Genomic DNA, 21,674 nt, shown 5'->3' with positions numbered 1-21,674 from the left:
TTAACGTATCTCATATAGGGCTCACTCCTCCCCACTATTTTTAAAAAAAATTGAATACTGACTTATTAAAAGCTTTCACAAATTAAGCCATCTTGTCCATGTTAAGCTTACCTTGAGTCCTATTAGCCATAATCCATTCCAAACACTGGATTCTAAGTTTCATAAAGTATTTGTTCGTTTCACAATGAACAGTTGTTTCATTGCTACTTTAAGCATTTTTAAGTTGAACATTGAGATGCTCTGATCACTGGATGCACTTATAAAGAATTTCCCTGCAAATCATGATCAGTATTGTGAGGTTTTTATATCTAGCAGCAAAAAAAAAAAATGCAAGGAGTTACGGAAATATACATTTTGAACAACAAAGAACTCTTTATTTTACAAAATGTATTTCACCTTTTCAGTATTGCCTTTGTAAATGTACTTCATGCTGCAACTACTTACAGTAAAAACATGATTTGCAGCAAAATAAAGGTGCTCAACCAGTTCCAATAGTTTGATTTTTAAGGTATAATGTATAGTTGCACATTTGATTCTCAGATGTGGTCCTTTATTTGCTTTAGTTCGTTGAAATCACAGTGAGAACTTCTCATCGACTGCCTCAGGCCACAGATTTAATGAGGATATTATAAGCACAAGTGTTCTTTACTGCAAAATCTTTCCTTAAAGAAGTGAGCCAAAGGCTAGCGTTTCATTTATTCACTTGCTGCTGTATATGAAGGAGGAACTCATAGTATGATAAGGCTGATTCTGTTCTGTCTTCAATCATATTTTGCAGAAAACTTGATTTCAATGGGCTGTCATCCCTTCAAAATGAAAATAAACATTTGAGTGAAATAAATATTCACCAAGATCTACCAATGCATTCAGAAAGTTACAGATCAAGTGCAAGATGTGCTCAGAGCTCAAGGACTTATGAAAAGAGCCCTTGTGATTAATCCCAACAAGTACTCTTACCAGTATTAACTTCATCCGACATTAAGAAAGGCTAAACGTCACAGAAAAAGTTAATCTGTGAAAGTTATAAATCAAAGATGATTCATACCAAGTCATAGTATCTACTGTCAAACTTGTTAGGCACAGCATGCACCATTGATAAAACTCGACTTCAGAAAGTACAGTGTATGATATCCAAATATGTACTGTAAAAGGTCTTGAAGACTGTTAAAACACTTACTTTATTATATATAGTATAGGAAAGAAAGGTCTCTGTTCTCTCAGCCAAGAAACGAAAGCTATTGTTCTGATGGATTCTGCAGTTTCAAGCTCTGGCAGATGTGTCTGAGAAGCAAAGGGTATCATTAATACATAGCAGTATACAATACCCGCAGTAAATTGAACACTTAACAAAATAGCTCAACTCTATCCTAATCAGGTGTAAAGAAACCCTGGACAGAGGAGGCATTCTCTGATGAATAGTTTTCCTGTGGTCTCCTTTTAAAGGGCTTGAAACAATCAAACGCACTGAACAGGTACCAGCAACTGCCTATCAGAATAGTAATTGCTGAGTTGTGATCAGTACTGTTTTTTCACAGAAACTGAAGAAGGTTTTCCACTAATCCCCTGTGCTTACTATTCCCAGATATTCCCAGGGTGCTCCCACTGTTCTGAGAAACTTAATTATTGCCAGCCTATTCCTACTGTGCTTTCATGGGATGATCCAGATTAAAGTTTCAGCCTAGAGAAATTCCAAGAGACATAACATTTTGTTTCCCTTGGACCTGGATTTATAGTGTGTAACAACTAGAGGGCTAATATTTCAATATAGTATTTCAATTCCCATGAAGATAACATTTTGGCTGCACTGTGCGACTGGTATACAGCAAAGCAAGCACGTACCATGTTCTGTGGTATTGAGCCATAATTTGGAACTCCAAGGACTTGGCTGATAAAGCTCTGCCCACAGTTCTTCCCAATCCACAGAAACATTACCTGAAAGATAACCAGCAGTAAGAATAACCTAAAACAAAACTACACCTCGTCGGTCTTCTACACGTTTTGAGCTCTCAGAAAGAGCACAAAGTAAATAAAAATTTGGAAAAACAAATTTAAATCACCACCACCACACAACTTACAGAGCCAGCATCCATAAGGTAAGCACCATCCCTACTCAACTTCTCCACTGACAGCTGGAGAATGGGTGGCTGAGGTATAGTTCTGTCATTTATGTTAAGAGCTCCCTAAAGGAAAAAAAAAGTACAGTTCACATCTTGATGCAGTGAAATGGGCACAAAAATAGAAGGTCAAGTAAGATTAGGCTGTCCTATGCTGAATATTGAAGCTGAATCCCTTTCCTCTAAGTTTGTTATAATTCAAGTACATAATTTAATAGTAAATCTCTTGATGTTTTATTTAGAGAGGTATACTTCAAGTTTATCTTGATCAGTATTGATGTGATTTCTGAAATTATTCAGGCTCTTAAACACACTGTTCACAGAACTACTTTGACATTTTAAAATAAAGGAAGCAACAAGGGGGAGGATGACAAAACATCTGTTATACTATCATGACATACATACAATTTATAGTGCAAGATAAGACAGGGCAGAAATTAGGAAAGAACCTTTCCCCATCCACTCATTCCCAAAGATCAGCTTCTCACCAGAATTCATCAAGCCTATCCCCAAGTAACAAAGACAAATGAAACAACTGGGAAAATGAAACAGGAAATCTGAGCTACATGGCTTTAATGCGGAAGACTTGTGAGGTTTAAAACACAAATTTATTTTCACATCATACATATCTATGGGACCAGACACAATCAGACCACATAGCAATGCAAATACTCACCTCATCTGTGAGATTATCAACTCTGTACAAACTGGGATGTGTCATAAGCATGAGGTAAACGAGGGGTTGGTTTTTCACCTGACACATGGTAAAAATGCGTTCATCTAAACGTGCGTTCGTCCCAGTTTGAAATGCTTTCTGCAAACAATCAGGCATTTAATTTGACCATTAAAGAAAAGTGAGAAACTAAATTCAACATAGTTTATTTACTTTGCACATGCTCTTTTACTTCAGGTTGACATTCCAAGCGTAGACAACTACGCTCCTCTTCCATGGCTTACCTGTTTTAAGAGTGCCAGTACGTAAAGTGGGAAGAGCCGTAGCGAACTGGGGGCCATCAGACCAGGCTGTTGAATGCTTAGGACTGACGAACGGTAAGCAGATAAAGAGTCTATCACTGCGTTGACCAAAGCATCTCGAGCATCACTCAAGGTAGCAGAAACTGATCGGTCCACAGCTTAAAAAAAAAAGTATAAGGCTCAAGAAAGGGGCTTTTCCTCCTTGTGTAGTAAGTCACATAAGTTAACTTCTCATTTTAACATATACTCCCATGCAGCTTAAATTTTTACTACACTACTGTAGAAGTTAAGATAAATGATTCAGAAAAAAAGCCAAGGACCAAGGGTTTTTTTGATTTAAGTATTACCAACCAAAAGTATGATGATGCACCGGACTAAGGCCAGGTGACTACATACAACTATACTGATATTTTACCTAAGCCAAGCATTAAAAGCAGAGAGAATCGTTACTTCTAATGTAACTTCTCAGTGGATTACTGGATGATACCTCTAAAGCTTTTAGCATACATATCCAGATGAGCTCTTATAATTCTTACCCATATTGGCTAACAGCCCTGTGATAGCTTGTACATCTGCCCCCGCATAGACATCACTCAGCGTTGTCACAACAGGTAAGCACATCGTGTGGACACGAATTCTTCTTTCACCTGTACGAAAAAAACCCCACAACTTCGGTTTTTATGAAGGAACACAAGAATGCCACTGTTTATTCAGTAAATTTTGCCACACTTAAATACTTTCATTAATCGGATAATTTCCCCATAAACACTATTATTTATTATTAACACAGCTGATCTGTGTTAGACCAAATAAACAAAAAAAAATATGATTCAATCCCATTTATCATACAAACAGTGAACCAGGCTGTTTTAAGTAGCTTTTAAAAACTGTTAGTTCTCAGTTTCTAGGCTAAGTCCACCTATTTGCAAGCCACAGTTAGTTTCCCAGGAAACTTCTTGGTCTGAAAGAAGCAATAACATCAACATTTAGTAACACATCACATCTACTGCCTTGAGATTAGATAAAATAATTTGTGACTCCAACTGAATTACAGCTTATAAATGTACACAAAAACACTTAACTGAATATAATCAGTTTCAGCTAACACTACCTATACATCTTACCTTTACTGGATGTGTACAGAAGAGCTGACTGAAAAGAAACAACCTGCATATCAGTAAGGCTCTCTTCTACTGACATTTGCACGGCGTATCCTGCATCTGGGTTTACATTGGGTAACGAGAGCAAGTCTGTAGATCTTACGAAGAAGTTCCCATGGAAGGTATGAATGGAAAGACCTACGAGATAAGCATTATACCAAAGAATTTTTTTTTCAGTCAGATGTGAACTACAGATGTCATTTACCCATCCAACACCCCTGTTCTGTATCAGAACGTTAAGATCCTTCTGAATAAAATAAAGCATCTTCAGAAAGGTAAATATTCCAAACAGATTACTGATCTGTAGAATCCACAAAGCCTAGCAGAAGCCAGGAATTCAGAAATCAATGTAGAATAACAGCAAGTCTCTACATGATGAAAGAGCGAGCAGCCTGGCAAAAATTCCAGTCTTAGCCGTTATAAAATACAGAATTTTTACTGACACTTAAATTCCAAATACAGTCATAAAAATGGTCCAATTCCTGGTACTGAGTTTTACTTTTATAATCTTTGTCTTTTAACCATTTAGGTTTACATAAAAGCCAAAGTATTAATCATATGAATCAAAACATTGCCGAGCAACAGCAGACACTATCCCCTGCTTGCTCCTGCCCCACCCTCAAAAAAACATGTTCAAACCTTTAGTGCATCTTATCCTCATGACAGCCTCAAATCCAATTTTTCTAGTTAAATATCGTTTCAACTCCTTTTGCAATTTCTCCACTTGGACAGGGTTGTGTTTATGATGGTAAGATTGGTAGTAATAGACACTACCTGCCGAATATCTTGATATACAACCTGAAACAAAACCATACAATGGCAGAGTGAATACAGTTGTCTTTAAATATACCAGTGGAATGTGATATTACTTTTAATTATTAAACAGCTTACACCTGCAAATAGCTTTGTTACACAGTCATAGACCTGCATACAGAGACATAGACGTAATACAACTATATATTCAATTAGGTATAGAGGCATGAAATGGCCTGAAATTACAGGTACTCTGTCACTCAGAAGTCTGGTTAAATGGAGAAAAAATAATTAAGACACTAGTAAGCCTACCCTAATGGTAGGCTTAACACTGATGGCTGGAAGGCAGAAAGGAAGAAAGCTTTCAACCACTTATACCAGGACCACAGAAATCCTGACTCACTAAGGGGAGAATGTGAAAACAGTTATGCTAAATCAGGAAAGACTGAAATATTGCCTTCTGTTCAGTGTCACTGCTCAAGGATGAATTTGCATCTTGACACACTAGATTTGTTCATATTCTAAATGCTAATATAGATTTTGTGTATTTGTCAAGAAGTTTAGGAGTTAGATGCCCCAAAACAACTTCATATGGCTTACCTAGAGAAGCTAAGTCAGAATATTGCCCACTAAGAAGAAATAAATCCACTGCAACCTGTTGTCCTGAGCAGTCCAAGGCTAACTTCTTGTAAAAGTCAGTTGATGGAGTCAGATGTATGTCCTGTTCACGCAAGGGAACATTATGATACACAAAGAAAATTCAGGATTCACGTATTTATCACTTGTTTTCAGTGACACCAACAATTGATTTTTCACCACTGATTTTAGTAACATCTTTTAAAGAATCAGGTCACAAATCTATATTTACAGTAGTTGTTTACCGTCCCCCTTCTCTTCACTGAAGTAGTTAAATAGTTAACCCAACAAAAGAACCAAAAAATTCACCTAGAACAGGCAATTCCATACCCACACACATGTACAGAACAGGACTGTCAGTTCTCTGAATCTTTTTTTTTTTTTTTTTTTTTTTAAACTTTTCTAACCTTTGCAGTTGCTCTTTGGTTCGGTTCTTCTCTCGATTTCAGTGCTCCCATTCCCACAGATGGAAGCTGTGTCTGGAAGACAGAGATTCTACCTCCAGTGGGGGACATCAGTTTAAAGGCTGCCTGTAATGCAGGCCCGAGAGCACTCTGAGTTTCCAGGGACTTGGTAAACATTTGTGGCAAGGTCCTCAGTAGATCCTGAATAAGCTGCAATTTAGAAAATAAAATATTAAGACTAGAGTCTTAATAGCTTTTTCTTCATAGAGAAGACTTCTGAGTGTATATAAACATGTACTAATACTGCCAATATTAAGGTAGTAATAAAAAGCCCTAGCAAAAGTCAAGTATTGTTTTGTTTCAGGTTGTTAAATTTTTATGGTCAAATAGATGAATTAAAAGACTTTTTCCCCACCCCAAACTTGTCATTTAAACATAGATATTAAAGAGTATTTAGTAATCCACAAACTATCAAGCATATTATGTGAATGTCACTAGTTATTTAAGGCAATTCTTACCTCTTTATTTTCATTTAAGTTTACTAATAAGTTTTCTGGCATTGGTATAAATACATCTGGAAGAAAAAAGAAGTGTTAGGTTTTTTGTTGTTGTTGTTTGTTTAAAAAAATCTTTCCTGAATTGTGTTTGCCAATCATTACATCTATTGAAAAAATATAGTAGCAATGTGTAAATCCATTCAAACATTGATCCACCCCCAGCATACCTGCGGCTAGAATGGCATTTTAGAATAGCAGTCAAAAGGCTTGAAGGATAAAGCCTACTGAGTAAAAATGCATAGAAGATTGTCTAGTATTCATTCCACCCTGCCCCTTAACATCAGTGAAAGGTAAATTGACAGTAAAGGCAAAAGACCATCACTAAGCATTAGTCACTAAGAATCTACCACAATTTACCAAGCATCATTATTTCAATTACAATCCTAACAGGAATTCAGATAATTGTATAAAAAACTAGAAGTTCAGAAGGCCATCTTTGTTTTTCAGAAGGCTGTCTTCATGTTTTAAGTCATGAGCAGCCACAGCATTGCTCAGACATCAGGAGCTTCAAAGGAACCCACATATATGCTACTCCTATAGCCACTACTAGAGAGATTAATGATCTGATCTAGAAACTCCCACCAGATATATGTTAAAAAGGCTGTCAAAACCAGCTGTCGTTAATAGGTACTAAACACAGAAGTTTTCTCTGCATACCTTCAATATCTGAAACTATAAGCATCTGAGGCTGAGAGAGACCTTCCTGAAGACTGTAGAAATGGATTGTGCTGTCAAATGTGATGAAGCCTATTTTTGTTCTAGTATTCCCGGGAAGCCTAAAAATCAGACATATGGTGTTCAGCAAGATGAAATTTCATTTCTACAAGCTTTTTTTTTTTTTTAATTTAAAACCACATCCACTGCACCTGTCCAACATTGTTAGCAAGTAGTTAGCTTAACAGCTATACTGCAACAGCTTGACTAAATCATTCTGGAGGAAAAAAAAGGACCTCATAGTAGAATCACCCAGCAGACATCCGAGATTTTTTTTTAAGAGGGTAATAAATGGATGAACAACACTTAAAAAGAATAACTGTGTTTGCAGACACAGCAACAGGTGTTTGTAATTTTAAGTTAAAACCTTATTTAGAAGTTCAGCATAGAAGCCCCTTCAGAAAGGAACAACACATAAGAATCCCAAAGTGAGTTATCTTTCAGCGTTTTCCAATGTTAATCAAGTCGAAAGCTGGACATAACTCTACTATATATCAAACAAAAGTAATATAAAGATACAGAAAAGAAACAAGCTGCAAATACTAAGCCGGATTTATGTACATTCAAATAGCACATTTTAAAAATGAAAAGTTAATTAGATACATGCATAAATTCCAGTGAATACTCATCTAAATTTCAGCTTTTAGAAGATATAATTCTAAACACATCATAACATGATGCTTATTCCTCTTTGGGGTTGGTGAAGAAGATAGAAAAAACCCAGTCTGAGAAGTGCCTCAAAATTACCTTATATACTAGTGCAGCTGTGATAGGAAAAATGACTACAGCTTTATACTATATTTCCATACAACACTGGCCATGGCGAGCCAACACCAGGAAACTTTTCTTACAGACAGGAAGCATTAGCATGTTAACGTCTATCACAGGTTTCATAAGACCAAAAAAAAAGACATTCTTTTTACTTACAAGTCAAGATTGTCTAATAAGGTCTTGCAGACTGTATTCAAGTATCCTGTCTCTATTGCATTATGAGAGACATCAAATACAAAGAGGTACACAGGTGGCTGAGGTGGACGTAGCTGAACAAAGAAAAGATTGCCTTTAATTGTCGAAGTGACATTTATTAAATTGGTTTTATTCTACTGCAAGTTTAAACTCTATTATTAGAGCAATGTACAGATGACAAAATTTCTAGATGCATTTCTCTTATTGGGTGATTCTATAATTGTGGTTTTCTTTCAAAAGACCCACAAACACCTACTTATTCTAAATACTGAACTATGAAATCATAAATGTTTATAAATGATATCCTATCTGAAGTAATGCTCGAGTCTTCTCAGATGTACTCCTTGAAGCAGTAACTGCTATACTAAACTGGAAAGCACCCCTTATAAAAAGGTTGTGGTTTTTTTTTCCTCCCAACTTCTCTCTGGAAATAAAAACTAAGGGAGAGAATAAGTAAAACCTTACCATGTATTCAGATGGAGCCATAAACTCAATAGTAGCATTCTGGACTTCAGGTCTTTTATGAGGTTCTCCATAAACTCTTGTCACAGGGTTATACATGAATTCTTCAGGAACTGTGCAGATAAATTAATACATTATTACTTCAAACTAGTATTAGCTGTGCTACATTTTAAAACAAAAATATCAACTCTTTTGTGCCTGTTGGGCAACACTTCTTGGAAAACTATATATACTAGGTAGGAAAGCAACTTTGTCACCTGGCCTACCTTGGGAGACTGGGTCAGACTTCAGCACAACAAATGATGAACCCTAGTACTGATACAGTCAATATTATCATCTCAAAGGTCAAGGTGGGAAAGGATAACTGTAACAGTTCAAAATAACGAGCGCATTTAAAACCTACCATCGTTCACTCTATAGCACAAATTGCATTTCCATCTCCTTTGGTCTAGAAAGCTGACGAAAGGGTTAATATACGTCCGGCAGGAACGACATCTCACAATAGTGCTTGAAGTGACCACTGGCAATTGCTGGAAAAGAAAAGCTTCCTATTTTAAAGGATCAACACTGCAGCCATTCAACGATGATAACAACAATCTACACTGTGCTTCGTGGTTAGCTAGCTAGTCAAAGCATACTTGTTTAAGGAACAAGTATTTCTGCATCCACACAGCACTCCTGCAAAATTCCTTAATAATAATACTGGTCAGAACCTAGCTCTAATCTATCTGGCTGCAAACGTTCCCCTTTCAAGCCTCCACTGCCTTGAATTTTGCATTTATAGTGCAAGAACAAACTCAACATTCAATGCAGGGCAAAGATCCCAGGAAAAAGACAGCAATATGTATTCAGAAAATCACTTAAATTGTGAAAAATAGCAACATTTAAAAGATGCACTGCCAAATTCAAAATCTCCTAGGTATCTGTGGACAGTCAAACCCCTTTAACTTTGTTAATGCTTAACTAAATTAAGAATCAGTACAGGAAATTACTAACTACAACTGTTATGTGACAAAATACAGCTATTCAAGTAGGAGTGGTATTTACGCGAGTTGTCTTCTGTCACAGTCTGACTTCTGCACTGCCTCTAAGGTATTTTTTTATTTTTATTTTTTTGAGGTTTAGAAAGGCAGGAGAAAAATCTCAGATAAATGACAGCAATCTGTATGGAACAGGGAAATGTCAGTTACCGAGGCTATTTTCCTAGGCCAAGATCAGCCAACACAGTTGCACTTCTTTTCTAATCCCTTTTCTGACTTCGGACAGACTTTAGTGAAGGTATAGCTGATATTTCAGCATTTAAAGTTTTAGATATTTCTCATACCGATAAGTCTTTGAAAGGATGAAGCAGGAGCCCCAAAGGAAGTTTGGCTTTATTCAGTAAGGCCTGAGTTTGAGGAATGTTGGTCAGGGTACAGCGGAACAACCTACACAGAGAATAAAGGATTATCTTCAGTGACTTTCAGGTAAGAAAATGATAATTTCAGTAGTGTATAGCATCCTTTATATTTTCCAGAGCTGGTGACATCCATTCCCAGATAAAGTATCATCTCCAACTCTGTCACGTAGTTCTGTTTTAATCTGAGCTGGATCCACAGTACATGCTTTAGTTCTCATGTTACTTTATACACATGCTCTTTACGCAGAAAACAGTGTCATTTTAGTCACTTCAGTCAAAGTTAAGCCTAACAACGCTCAAAGTTGAACCAAACCTTTATACACAAAGTGTTATTTTGGGGTAACTTTTTGAGGTGGCCTTACATACTGATCTGAACCAGCAAAGTTTAAAGTAACTACAAACAAACCCTTCAACCCTGTAACTTCAGACACTTCAGAACCCAGTGGTTTCTGCAAAGTGCAGTCATGCACAGTACTTTTGCAAATACACAAATTTTTACTTGTATTACAAGTATTTTGGTTACTTTCAATACAGAGGTCACACGTGCTTCTGCATCCACAACCTTCTTATCTACCTCACTTCAGTGAGTTAATTCCTATTTTAAATCTTCTCAATCATACTCATTGCAAGCTATATTGCAAACTTTTTGCATTGTACTTATTTGTAACTGCCTTGCAAACATCTTATTTTTCCTCATATTTCCTACACAATTTCCTTGTACACTGTGAGGCAGGTTTAGAAAAAGCACTTAGTAGCAGCTGAGAACACTAACAGGAGGATTATGACGGTTACGTTATCCTCTTGTTATGGAGAACAGTTACTTGAAACACGTCCCAGACTAAAATGAAAATAGCAGGTCATTCAAATTACAGTGTGTGCACCAGCTAAAGAAAAGGGCGAGCTCTGCTAACCGCCTCAATCTTGGCTCCAGAGAACGGAACACAAATCAATGAAATTTTGTAAACAGCAATGAGGTGCTTAACTGATGGAATTATCTAATTAATCGCATACAACTATTTTTAGATTCTAACAAAAAGCAACGGCAAGTGGAGACACGTGATCTCATAACACCTGCAGCAGAACATACCTGGTTTATTAAAGCTATGGTACACATTCAAATGCCACGTTTTGACAATCTCTTAAGACATTAGGAATCATTTCCTAAATGACTTTTCTAAGGGATGCATGTGTGGCTTTCTTACTTAAAAAAGGAATGTTGCTCAAAATTGAATCAATGGCATTGGTTATAGTCTGACAACAGGAATTAATGGACTGTTTCAGGACTACGAAGTCAACAGCTAATAAGCAGATGATATCAATGAGCTGAAAAGGGTAATTAATATTCTACACTGTCTTCTTCACTTCAAAATTTAATCCACTTACCACCTTTATCTTAACACACTGAAGCCCATTTTCAATGCTTTATACTCACAAAAATAAGGAAATATTTTTGAAAGTTATGTTTACAACTAGGAATTTATTTTGATGAATTATAGCAAACTGATAATCTTACTCTGGATTACAATTGAGCTTCTGGATATCTTCATGCAAGTTTGGGACAGGAGCCTGTAAGATGGTTGTAGGAAGAATATTTCTTTCTTGAAGAAGATTCACAGGTCTTAATCCTTCTTGCTGTAGGCTCAGGGAACCCATAGATGCAGTTAAGTGATTAGTGCCTAGGGGAGGCTAGAGTCAAACAAAATTTCACAATTAGCATTGATTATTTGGATGAAACCCAGTTCATTTAAAAAGCAAACATATCTACCTTTCATTTTCTGTACACATTAACTGCAATTGTATTAAAACGGTATATTTAGAAATAGTACTTGTTACATAAACTTGGACTTTAGCATGTAACATACTGGAGGTAAAAAAAAACCTATATGCTACAAAACCCTTGAAATACAGAGGCCCAGCTGGCAAAAACGTCAGTCGTTTGCTTTGAAAGTTCAGGAAAAAAAATACTTCAGCTAACAATAGCGACCTGAGGGAAGAAAAGCACACCCAAAGCAGCTGAAAATTTTAGAAGATAAATATTCTGAGCAGATTTAATAATAAGACACTATAGAAAGAGCTGGCACAATTTTTCCAGACTGGTGTCAAGTTGACAACAAAAGCATTAATTTCTGGATACATCTATCATCGTGAACAAGTGGCACAGAGAACAGGGAACTGCAGAAGCAGAACCCCATTGACACACAACACAGACTGCTGCATTATTATTATTATTTTTAAATTCAAGTGCATTGGGGTAGTAGTGAGAAAAAAAATACAAAATCTTTACCTGGTGGAAATGTTTTGATCCATCTGGATATTGCAAAGCAGATGCTTGCATTCCTGGTGCTCCAGGTGGTGAAGTATTTTGGTAGCCTGGTGGCAAGGCAGGGTAAGAATAGCCAACATTTCTGTTCATCTTAAGATTCGGGGGTGCAGGAGAAGGATGTGGGGTTGCTAGAAGTAGAGAAGACAAATATTTAAGATGAATTGAAGAAGTGCAGCTTGGTCAAAGCATTATCACATCAGGAGGGCTTTTTGTTGTTTAACTTTTAAGTGTGAACCATTAACAAGTGTGGTTAATTTCACAAAATGTTAGCTGCTCTACAATACTTGCATGCATATAGCCTGTCAATGCTTCAAATATATTTACTTTCAAGACAGACATTGAACAAAGTATGTCTGTACATAAATGCCTAAGCTTCTATCTTTCCTAAACTCTTAAAAATGTTATGTAATGGTAAGCATTTTTAATTCCAAAATCTTACCCATGAGGCCACCTCCTTCTATTGCATCATAGCTATTTTGGACCGCGGACCCATCGCTAGCAGCAGATGTAGCATCACCTGTTAAAAAGGTCACATTTTAAAATTTAACTAGTTACTAAGAAGTTGTAATGAGGTAAATGAAAAGCAATTCTCTTTGCAGGATGAATATGGAGATCAGCATAGTTTGGATTTACACTGTCTCAAGACAAGACTTAATTATAAATATATATCTTAGCTATTTCTCTCATGCACTTTCCCTGCTGAAATGACCTCTAAGGACATTCATGAAAACCCACAAACTTTTTGAAGGAAAACAATTAAAGTCTACATTTCTGGTTGAATGATCTGTTCAGATTACTTTAAATTAGGTATACTCCATAAATTCCAAGCTAATAGGCAGTAAAGCATGTCAGGGGACTCGTCATTCTCATCAGAGGAAGGGTCTGTGTGCCAGCTGCAGTTTTCAAAGCATCTCAGAATGTAGGTACAGAGCTCCCTGAAATATTTTTTCCACCAAAATCACATGGAAACATCAAACTCCCTTCGCCTATACACTTTGTCCAGTCCTGTTTACCAAACACCAACAGTTTTGATATGCTCACATACCAGTCAAGATACAAATTCCACTTGAGATAAGAAAAACCTTGAAATTGAGAGTCCTCCCAAAGGACAACTTATTCTAAGCTTGCTATGTCTAAACATACAAAACCAAATATCAATTCTTAAAGGGAAGGAGGTACTTGATTTACATTATATTATCATTAAAATCTTCAAAGATGACCCAGTGGAAGGAACCTACTACATTATCCACAAGTAAGAAACAGTCAAACTTCCTTCAAACTAAAAATTTCTCTCTCCAGAGCCCTGAAAACGTCTCATTTCTGTACTATTAAAGGAGACTTTCTAAGCAAAAGCAGTTTCTAATGCCTTTTGTATGTTCAAAACTAAGCTAAATCTGAACGTACTATTCTTGCACTCAATACAGCTACCACATACAAGAAGCTGTCAATCTGAACATGCAAGGTACCAACAGTTTTGACAGAACAAAGTACCATATATATATGTAAAAATAAAACTGCCAACTACCACATCATCCCATTTAACACGAGCTCTAAGTGCTACACAACTGCAGGTCTGTTTGATACAGAGCTCTGATGAGTTCTTAAACAATGGCATATTTGTGCAGGCCCCACAGGAGACAGAGAAAATCAGATATGTCTTCAACAGCTGACAGCCTTCACAGCCTCTAGTAAGTACCTTCAGAGAAGGAAGGAATCCAGAATATGTTTCACTGATTTTACACAGAAAGAAAAAGCAAGGTACACTCATGTAAAACAGGCAACAACTTGCAGGGTTCACATTTAAGCTTTCCCTGCAGAATAAAATGATACAGGAATTAATACACAGAATATATTCTCCGCAGCAGTCAGGTATGCAGAGAAATCAGAACTTCCAGATCTCAGAACACCGAAAAGAAAAAAAAAAAACATGGCCACTGTGTGAGACACTGACATGTCAAACAGCACTTAAATACATTTCAAGTGTTCATTATTTTTAGTTTATTAACAACTACCAACAAGAAATATGTTGTTCTTTCCAGGTCCTTGCATGCTCCTTCCAGACAAAGCATTAATGTGCTGTATTAGCATAAGCTTTATTTCTCTAACAGAAGCAGAGTACTTGACTTGGTTGCACATCACAGCTAGTTGTAATGTCCAAAATCAACAAAAAGAGTAACTCATTTCTTACCGTCTTGATTTGCAGCTGAGTTTAGCAGAGACTGTGTGTTAGGTGGTCCCGCTGTCAGCGTTGATGGCCTAATTAAAGGTGGACCGCCAACTGGTGGGGGTCCTAAAGGTGGCCTTGGGGGAGGGTGGAGAGGAGTTAAAGGCTGAGTCACTGGTGGAGGTGCAGATCCTGTAAAGAGATTCAGTTTTAGTTGAACCCCACTGAAAAAGTCACAGAAGACTTTTCTTACGAAACCATATTGATCAAACACATTCCTCTTATTCAAGTGATAAGCAGCATCAGACAAATCCTAATACATGTAGAAGGTTTAACAACTTCAAGTTGTTTCTGTCACACTGGGTTCCTGTAGCTGTTATTCAGGATGTTATTTATTATTATGTTATGCTATTTACCTCTTTCAGTTATTTATTACAATTCTTGGTAAGAATTTTAAGAGGCACAGAAAGCATCCTCGTTTCAACTATGAATCCTGGACTTCAAAAAGTTATAGTACAGCCCCACATCAGAGTATAATGTACCAGAAGAGTCTAAAACAGATTCCTCCAGACAGGATGCTCATCTTCGACAAGCTGATGCAAGACAGTAACATACGGGTTGTGTCTGAGAGAGGCTGCCCGAGGCTGGGCATGCAGCTGGCAGACCCTTGTTCTAAGGATGAGTGCCAGCAGCAAAATGAGCTAAATCCCTTTTAAAAGTGATCGCTGTTCTACAAAAACTTTACCGGGAAATTGCTCAGGAGGATTCACCATTGAACGTGTACAAGAATTCTATTCCATATGCCCCTTTCCAAAGTTTCTCATTTACCATTTTCATCATGAACTCCAGAGTACTAATTGCTTATTCCAATCAACTGTAATAAAATCACGCCAGCATAAAACGAAGAACTAGAATCAAGAGTAATGTCTAATGGGGCTAAAAGCATTTCATAAGAAAAAAGATTTGCTTTAACATTTTTCAACTGTGAAGTCCGGAAGCTCTCACTTGACTGAAGCACACAAATGCTTCAAACACCCCAAGGAATGGCAAAGGCCACGGAAACATTACCCACACATAGCTTCCCAAAACAACAAGCCGCTGCTAAGGAATTACCTGCTTCAGCCACCCGAGCAAAACGAAATTTTCCACACTGAATTTCCCTTTCTAATCCAAAGAAGTTACCCCAAATTTTGTGATGTGCGTTTTCTCAGATCATCTGTTTTGACAATCTGGTACCCATGAGCAAAAGGCTGCCACAGAGTGAAGTCTGTATACTTTTTTCTTAAAAACGATACAGAAAAGTTGGCGCTGGCAGCCAGTTAAAAAAAAAAATATATGGTTACCTGGCTTCATAAAGCTGTTGTGAAGCGAGGGACCTCCTGGAGAAGCAGCATACTGATAACTTCCTGGAGGATTTGTATTTCCTGATAACGAGGGCGATGGCTGAGCTGACCCTGTCCCCGTCCCGGGAGCCAAGTGGCTTGGCGGCGTCCCGGCCGGGTGACTCACAGCGCTCTGGCTGTACTGCCAGTTTGAAAGCATCGGGGGGCCAGCACCGGGAGGAAAGCTACCAGCAGATGATATAGCAGCTGAGTTTTGCAACGCAGGCGGCGGCACTTGAGGTACAGGACCCGTTTGCTGCACTGGTGACCCAGAGAGAGGTGCCACTGGCGGTCTGTTGAGAGTCTGCCCAGGCCCTTGGTAACTGTTGAACTGAGAGACATTCTGGGAGCCGCTGTAGTTGTACTGTCCAGAAGGCTGATGCGGAGGAACCTTCGGATGCGAGTACGATCCTGGAACTGCAGGGTTGTATCCCTGGGCATCCGAAGAATGCATCATCTGATTTTGAACAGGACCTAGGAGAAAAAAAGCTTTGAAAGGTCAGTGTCGTGTATTGCTGCTGAAAATAAAACATGTTCCTGGGACTCTCCTTCCCGAGGATGTTATTAATCTCCACATTAGAGAAGTCGTTTTTGTTTTTAAAAAAACAATCAGGTAGAAGTGATGGAAATAGTACTACACGGGCAACGAACTTGATAGCATTTTGCTATCAACACTTAGATCTTTTAGTGTTTTGTTTTTACAGTAGCCTCCCAACCACACAGCTCACTAAGCGCTCCAGTGCCTGAGCAAACTCCACCCTCCCGGACCGAAACGCACGCAACGATGCTATTTCCATCTCCAGCAACACCCAAACGCCAGCCGAGCGAGGAGGAGGGCACTGCCACGCGGCTGGCAGGAGCACAGGCGCGCCGGCTGGGAGCAGGAGCCGCCCTCACCTAACAGCTCGGCTCCACTTGAGGCTTGACACCAACTTCAACTTTAGCTTACGGCAAAGACACGAGCAGCCAATTTCAGCATAAGTCACCCTGCTATTTCTCAAGTGACAGAGTTAATCCATAAAGGTTCTGCAGCTAAATTTAGCAGGAGGACTACTCCTGCACATACGGCTCGCATCAACAGCCAGCTGGCCAAGAACACGGAACGAAGAGCGATTTATCACGGAATAATTCACCGATCGAGAAAATAAACTCGATAGGCTGATGGTGCTCCTTATGTGTTTGTTGGGTGGTAGAGCTGAACTCGGTATTAATCAGCTGGAAAAAACAAACAAGGTTAATAAAACAGTAAATGGCACTGGAATGGCTTCCAGTTATACTCCTGAAATCAAAAGAGATCGTCCTTATGGCTTAGTCTTATGATTCTTTTACTCCCAACCCCATCCTACTTTCCAGGATTAATTTCCAGTTAAGTTTCTGGAAAATAAAATGTTGAACCCAGAAAAACAAAAGCATTTCATTTTCCAGACCAGAACCCCCTGCAAGATTCAACACTTACGTTTTCAAAAGCACGCCGCAGAGATGAGCACGCGGAATTACATTTCACATACAAGTGCTGCAAATAGCTGCCACCGGAATGAAATCCCACAATTTCATTTAGCAATAAAATAAAGGCAGCTGGTTTCTGAGCTACCGAAACATTCTGGTTAAACCTCAAAAGGGGAGAAGTTCACATTTCCAAGTGAAAATAACTCGGAACTCAGCACGCACACAACAAAATAAGCTAAGCAAGGAACACTGAAGTACCTCGTTAGGGCAAATATTGGGAGTGCCGTTCAGCTCAGCATTCCCTAGAAAGCCTCAGGCTGCAGCTGACAGACAGCTGTCACCCACTGAACACTGCGTGCATCTCCACACCGCCTGCTCAGCCAAGGTGGTAGCCCTGCAGTGCTCCTGACCTCGCCCTGCCTCTGTTATTTGTGCCTACGAAGTACACAGCGTAAGATTCTGTACCCATTAATCATAACACGCTGCCTGCCTTTCAGTTAGGAAACCCGGTTATAGCCCACCATCCTGACAAAGCTGCTCATAAATCGCAGTAATTAATAATCCTCCAAAACCAAGGGTGTCGAAACCAAAAGCTTGCAAACATGAGAATTCCTACGGTTATGACTCACCTCTGAAAACCGCCCCGCAGCGTGTCAGGTGGGCTTTCGGCAACTGACTTACCAAGTGAATTGTAAATTCAATTTGCCAGCCCTACAAGTGACTAAGGTTTCTTATGTAAGAACCGTATCACATGTATATTGATATAACGTTACACTAAATGGTACACAAGGTATAGAGCAAATACAGATTAATTGTGTAACTTGGTAATTCACCTTGGGGCACGACTCTGTAGCCCAGCCAGGAATCATTTTTATGGTACTTTGTGCTGTGATGAGTTAGATTTTTAAAGCAATCTTCCAAATTTCAACTTGTTTTTATTTTTTAAAGTCAGAAGCCCAATGAAAAGCCTCGATAGCCTTCGCACAATTCACGCTTTCAAGGCAGGCCTGCGTAAAGCTGCCAACAAAACCAAAGCAACAGCTCTGAGGGGCGTTAACCCTTCTCAAAGGCCTTCACAGTTGCACAAAGACTTCTCAGAACTTGCTTTTTGCTGCTGTCAGGTGCCCGTCTTGACCTGACCCCTTTAGGGAGGCCCGGCAGGCAGCACGCAGGCTCTCCAGCTTCCCCGTAGGCTGCTGCTCCTTTCCTGCGAGCAGGAATTCGGCGCGGACTGAAAAGCAAGGTCACCTGCACAACAGCAAAGCCACCGAGCTCAGGACACCACGGACAGGAGCTAGCAACAAGAGCGAGGCCACCTCCTTAGCAGCACGAGACACCTTTATGTACCTAAGGCCGTTTAAAATTTCTAAGAGATGGGGGATGGCACTGGAATACTTATGCCGGCTGCTCAGTGGTTTTAGGAAATGAGGGATCGAAACATCACCGTGGGAGGCTACGATTCAAGCCACGTTCTCTGCCACGCCGAATTTCAGTGCCACCTGCTCCCCGTGCCCAGGACGCCGCTTTCACCCATTGCAACCTCCCCAGGGGGTACAAGGACACGCGCCCCCGGGGGCCGAGCTGGATTCCAGCCGAGCCGGGTGGCAGCAGGCTGCCAGCACCCGCTGCAGCCGAGCCCGCCCGCGGCCTCGGAGCGCCGCGCCATCACGCGAGGCGAGCGAACGGTTCTCTCCGAGCGCGTTTCTCCTCCTTGTTTACACTCCGCATCTGCCGGCCGAGGAGCAAATCAGCGAGTACCGCTCCTATTAAAACCCGCGTGAAGAGAGGCAGGTTGTCACCAGGCAACCCGCTGCTCGCTGCCCAGCCATTTCCAGGTCGGCAGCGTGCGGCGCCGCTGCCGCCTCGGCCGGGCACCCGCGCAGGGCGCTGGGGAGTCGGTTACCTGCGGGCGGCGAGGGGAGCAACGCGTCGGGAGGAGAGCTGGCGGCTGGATTACCATTTGTCGTTCTGCTGACAGCTCTCTTTCCTCACGGGCCGTTACAAATAACCGTAACGGCACCCTCGGTACGCTCTCCATCGCTTTTAGGCAACGTTATTTTTCCTGTAATAGCCGAGGATCGCAGCGCCTTCCCGACAGCGCTAAGGACGGCCCACACTCGAATAACCCCATTTATTCAACGGGCCAGCAACCCGTGCCCTCTCTCAAGCACACCGTGACTGCTGGTTCATTTTATTACCCTATATTTGCGTAACTCTAGGTTTCAGGCCTTCGGTTTTCAGACACCTGACAGCCTGACGTCTCTCCTCCTCTGGCCACCTCCCTGAACTTCCACTGGGCACTTGAACCAACTACAGCCAAACCGGCTGAAATAAAGCGATGCCAGCGTGTAACTCATCCCGCTCGAGCACTCCATGAGCCGACGTTCCTCTTGTACGCTCCCTGCTTCAACCGCAAGCTCAAGAGAATGAGGACTCTTTTCAGCCCGCATTTATCCGCTTCCCACGCTGCTGACCCTACAAGCAACCGTGCAGCCATATAACGCCATGCCGTGAGTGATTTTTGAGAAGTTATAAACACGCTGCCAAAGAAGGAGAGGGAAGGCGAGCCAACCCATTTAATTACTCGTACACAAGGCAGAAAAACCGAAGGATCTGGTTATAACTGCCCTGCTCACGGGGCGCCACGAGTACCGAAAAGGAGAAGCACGGAATTAGGGAACGAAGAAATCAGGGAACGGGGCAGGGGGGTGCTGCGGGAAGGCGAGGGGCTGGGAAAGGCTTCCGGCAGCCCACACCGCCACGGACATGGCCCGGGCCCGCCCCGTGCCTTGCTTCCCGGTTCTCAAGGTCCCGCCGGGAGCTGCCCGGTCTCACCCCGGTGCCTCGCTCCCACCGGGGGGGGGTCCCGGGGAGCGCAGCCAGGCCCCCCGGGCCCTCACAGGCCGCGGTACCACGGCCTGGCCCGCGCGGTTCCGTCACGGATTTGGGTACAAAACCCCCCAAAACACGCAAAACGAAAGCGGCCCACACCGCCTGCACCGGGGCACCGGGACGCTCCCTCCACCCCGGTCCCGGTAGCTCACCGTTGCTGTAGGGCTGCCGCCCGGCACCGCCCTGAGCTCGGCAGGCAGCGGCGGGCCCCGCGGGCTGGGCCATGGCTGCGCCCGGGCCCGGCTCGGTTCCGCTCGGCTCCGCGGCGCCAGGGGCGGGGCCGCGCCGCACCGGAACTACCGGGGCCGCCCGCCCGGCGCACGCGCGCTGCGTACACGTGGCACTTCCGGGCAGCGCCGCGCTGCGGCAGGGGGGAGGCGCTGGGGGGGGGGGGGGGCACCCACGGGTGGGGTGCTCCGCGGCCTCCTTCCTCAGCGCCCTGGGTGCCACAGGGCCTCTGCCCGCCAGGGTTGGAGCTGGAAGTGAGGGGGCTGTGGGACGGAGGCCTCGTGTAGAGAAATGCCGTGGTTAGCCCCAAATACCCTGCCCCCAACGTAGCGAAATGAGGCTGTTTAGCCCCAAACGTAGCGAAATGCCGCGGTTAGCCCCAGATACAGTGAAGTGCCTCATGGTTAGCCCCAAACGTAGTGAGATGGTACGGTTAGCCCCAAAATACTGCGAAATGACGCCGTTGGCCTCGCGTGTAACAAAATGGTGTGGCTGGCCTCAAATGCGGTCAGAGGCCGCTGTTCTCCTTGGTGCGTGACCCAGCCGACCTCACAGCCCATACACGTATGGGGCCCTTACAACCACAGCCCTACACGGAGCCTGCCCGCACAGAGGACGCCATTTATGTCGCTCCCAACACATTGCCTTGTGAGCTGTTTCGGGATGCTGGCCCAGCACAAAACACGCATGGCGGCATCCCCAGGGCAAAGGCGAGAGCTCCGGGCCTGGCACCGTGCTGTCCCGCACCCACAGAATCACAAAATTGTCTAGGTTGGAAGAGACCTCCAAGATCACCCAGTCCAACCTCTGACCTAACACTCCCAAGTCCTCCACTAAACCGTATCGCTAAGCTCTACATCTACACGTCTTCTAAAGACCTCCAGGGATGGTGACTCAACCACGAGCAGCTCCTCTGCACCCAAAGCCAAACAGAATCATAGAAACGAGGCCCACGGCCCTACAACGTGCCCCGACACCATGGCAAGCAGGTGCTCTGCTGGTGGCCTGGGGGCTGGTGGCCGTGGCAGGGCCGCTGCGATGGGCAAAGCCCTGTCCGTGGCCCTCGGGCAGCAGCGGGGCTCCCTGCCCAGGCACTGCT

The 21,674-nt window shown here is 41.9% G+C and overlaps 1 protein-coding gene across 1 annotated transcript; it reads right to left on the bottom strand.

The window, feature by feature from the left end:
- Positions 1–348: 348 nt before the first annotated feature.
- Positions 349–20,707, bottom strand: SEC24A (SEC24 homolog A, COPII coat complex component). Its single transcript, XM_080555465.1, has 23 exons — positions 20,500–20,707; positions 15,971–16,483; positions 14,652–14,819; positions 12,903–12,980; positions 12,425–12,591; positions 11,654–11,826; positions 10,066–10,168; positions 9,145–9,271; positions 8,745–8,854; positions 8,241–8,353; positions 7,257–7,375; positions 6,561–6,616; positions 6,046–6,252; positions 5,603–5,723; positions 4,889–5,047; positions 4,214–4,387; positions 3,626–3,736; positions 3,072–3,247; positions 2,791–2,928; positions 2,076–2,180; positions 1,840–1,932; positions 1,178–1,281; positions 349–806 (listed from the first exon to the last, which is right to left on the bottom strand). The coding sequence occupies exons 1-23, from the start codon at positions 20,570–20,572 to the stop codon at positions 692–694; spliced, it is 3,303 nt and encodes a 1,100-aa protein (XP_080411591.1). The 5' UTR covers positions 20,573–20,707; the 3' UTR covers positions 349–691.
- Between the last annotated feature and the right edge of the window lie 967 nt (positions 20,708–21,674).

This window comes from Anser brachyrhynchus (genome assembly GCF_964034855.1).
Source record: "Anser brachyrhynchus genome assembly, chromosome: 14".
In the NCBI taxonomy this organism is placed as follows: domain Eukaryota; kingdom Metazoa; phylum Chordata; class Aves; order Anseriformes; family Anatidae; genus Anser; species Anser brachyrhynchus.
The sequence above is the reverse complement of the archived record's forward strand: the minus strand, read 5'-3'. Positions and strand labels throughout refer to the sequence as shown.

Excerpts from the sequence above, each read along its gene's own strand:
- SEC24A (XM_080555465.1), bottom strand. The coding sequence starts at position 20,572 with ATGGCCCAGCCCGCGGGGCCCGCCGCTGCCTGCCGAGCTCAGGGCGGT. Across the intron at positions 8,354-8,744 it reads TGGCTCCATCTGAATACATG|CTACGTCCACCTCAGCCACC; the intron begins GTAAGGTTTTAC and ends TTCTTTGTTCAG. Across the intron at positions 2,929-3,071 it reads TACTGGCACTCTTAAAACAG|AAAGCATTTCAAACTGGGAC; the intron begins GTAAGCCATGGA and ends GATTGTTTGCAG.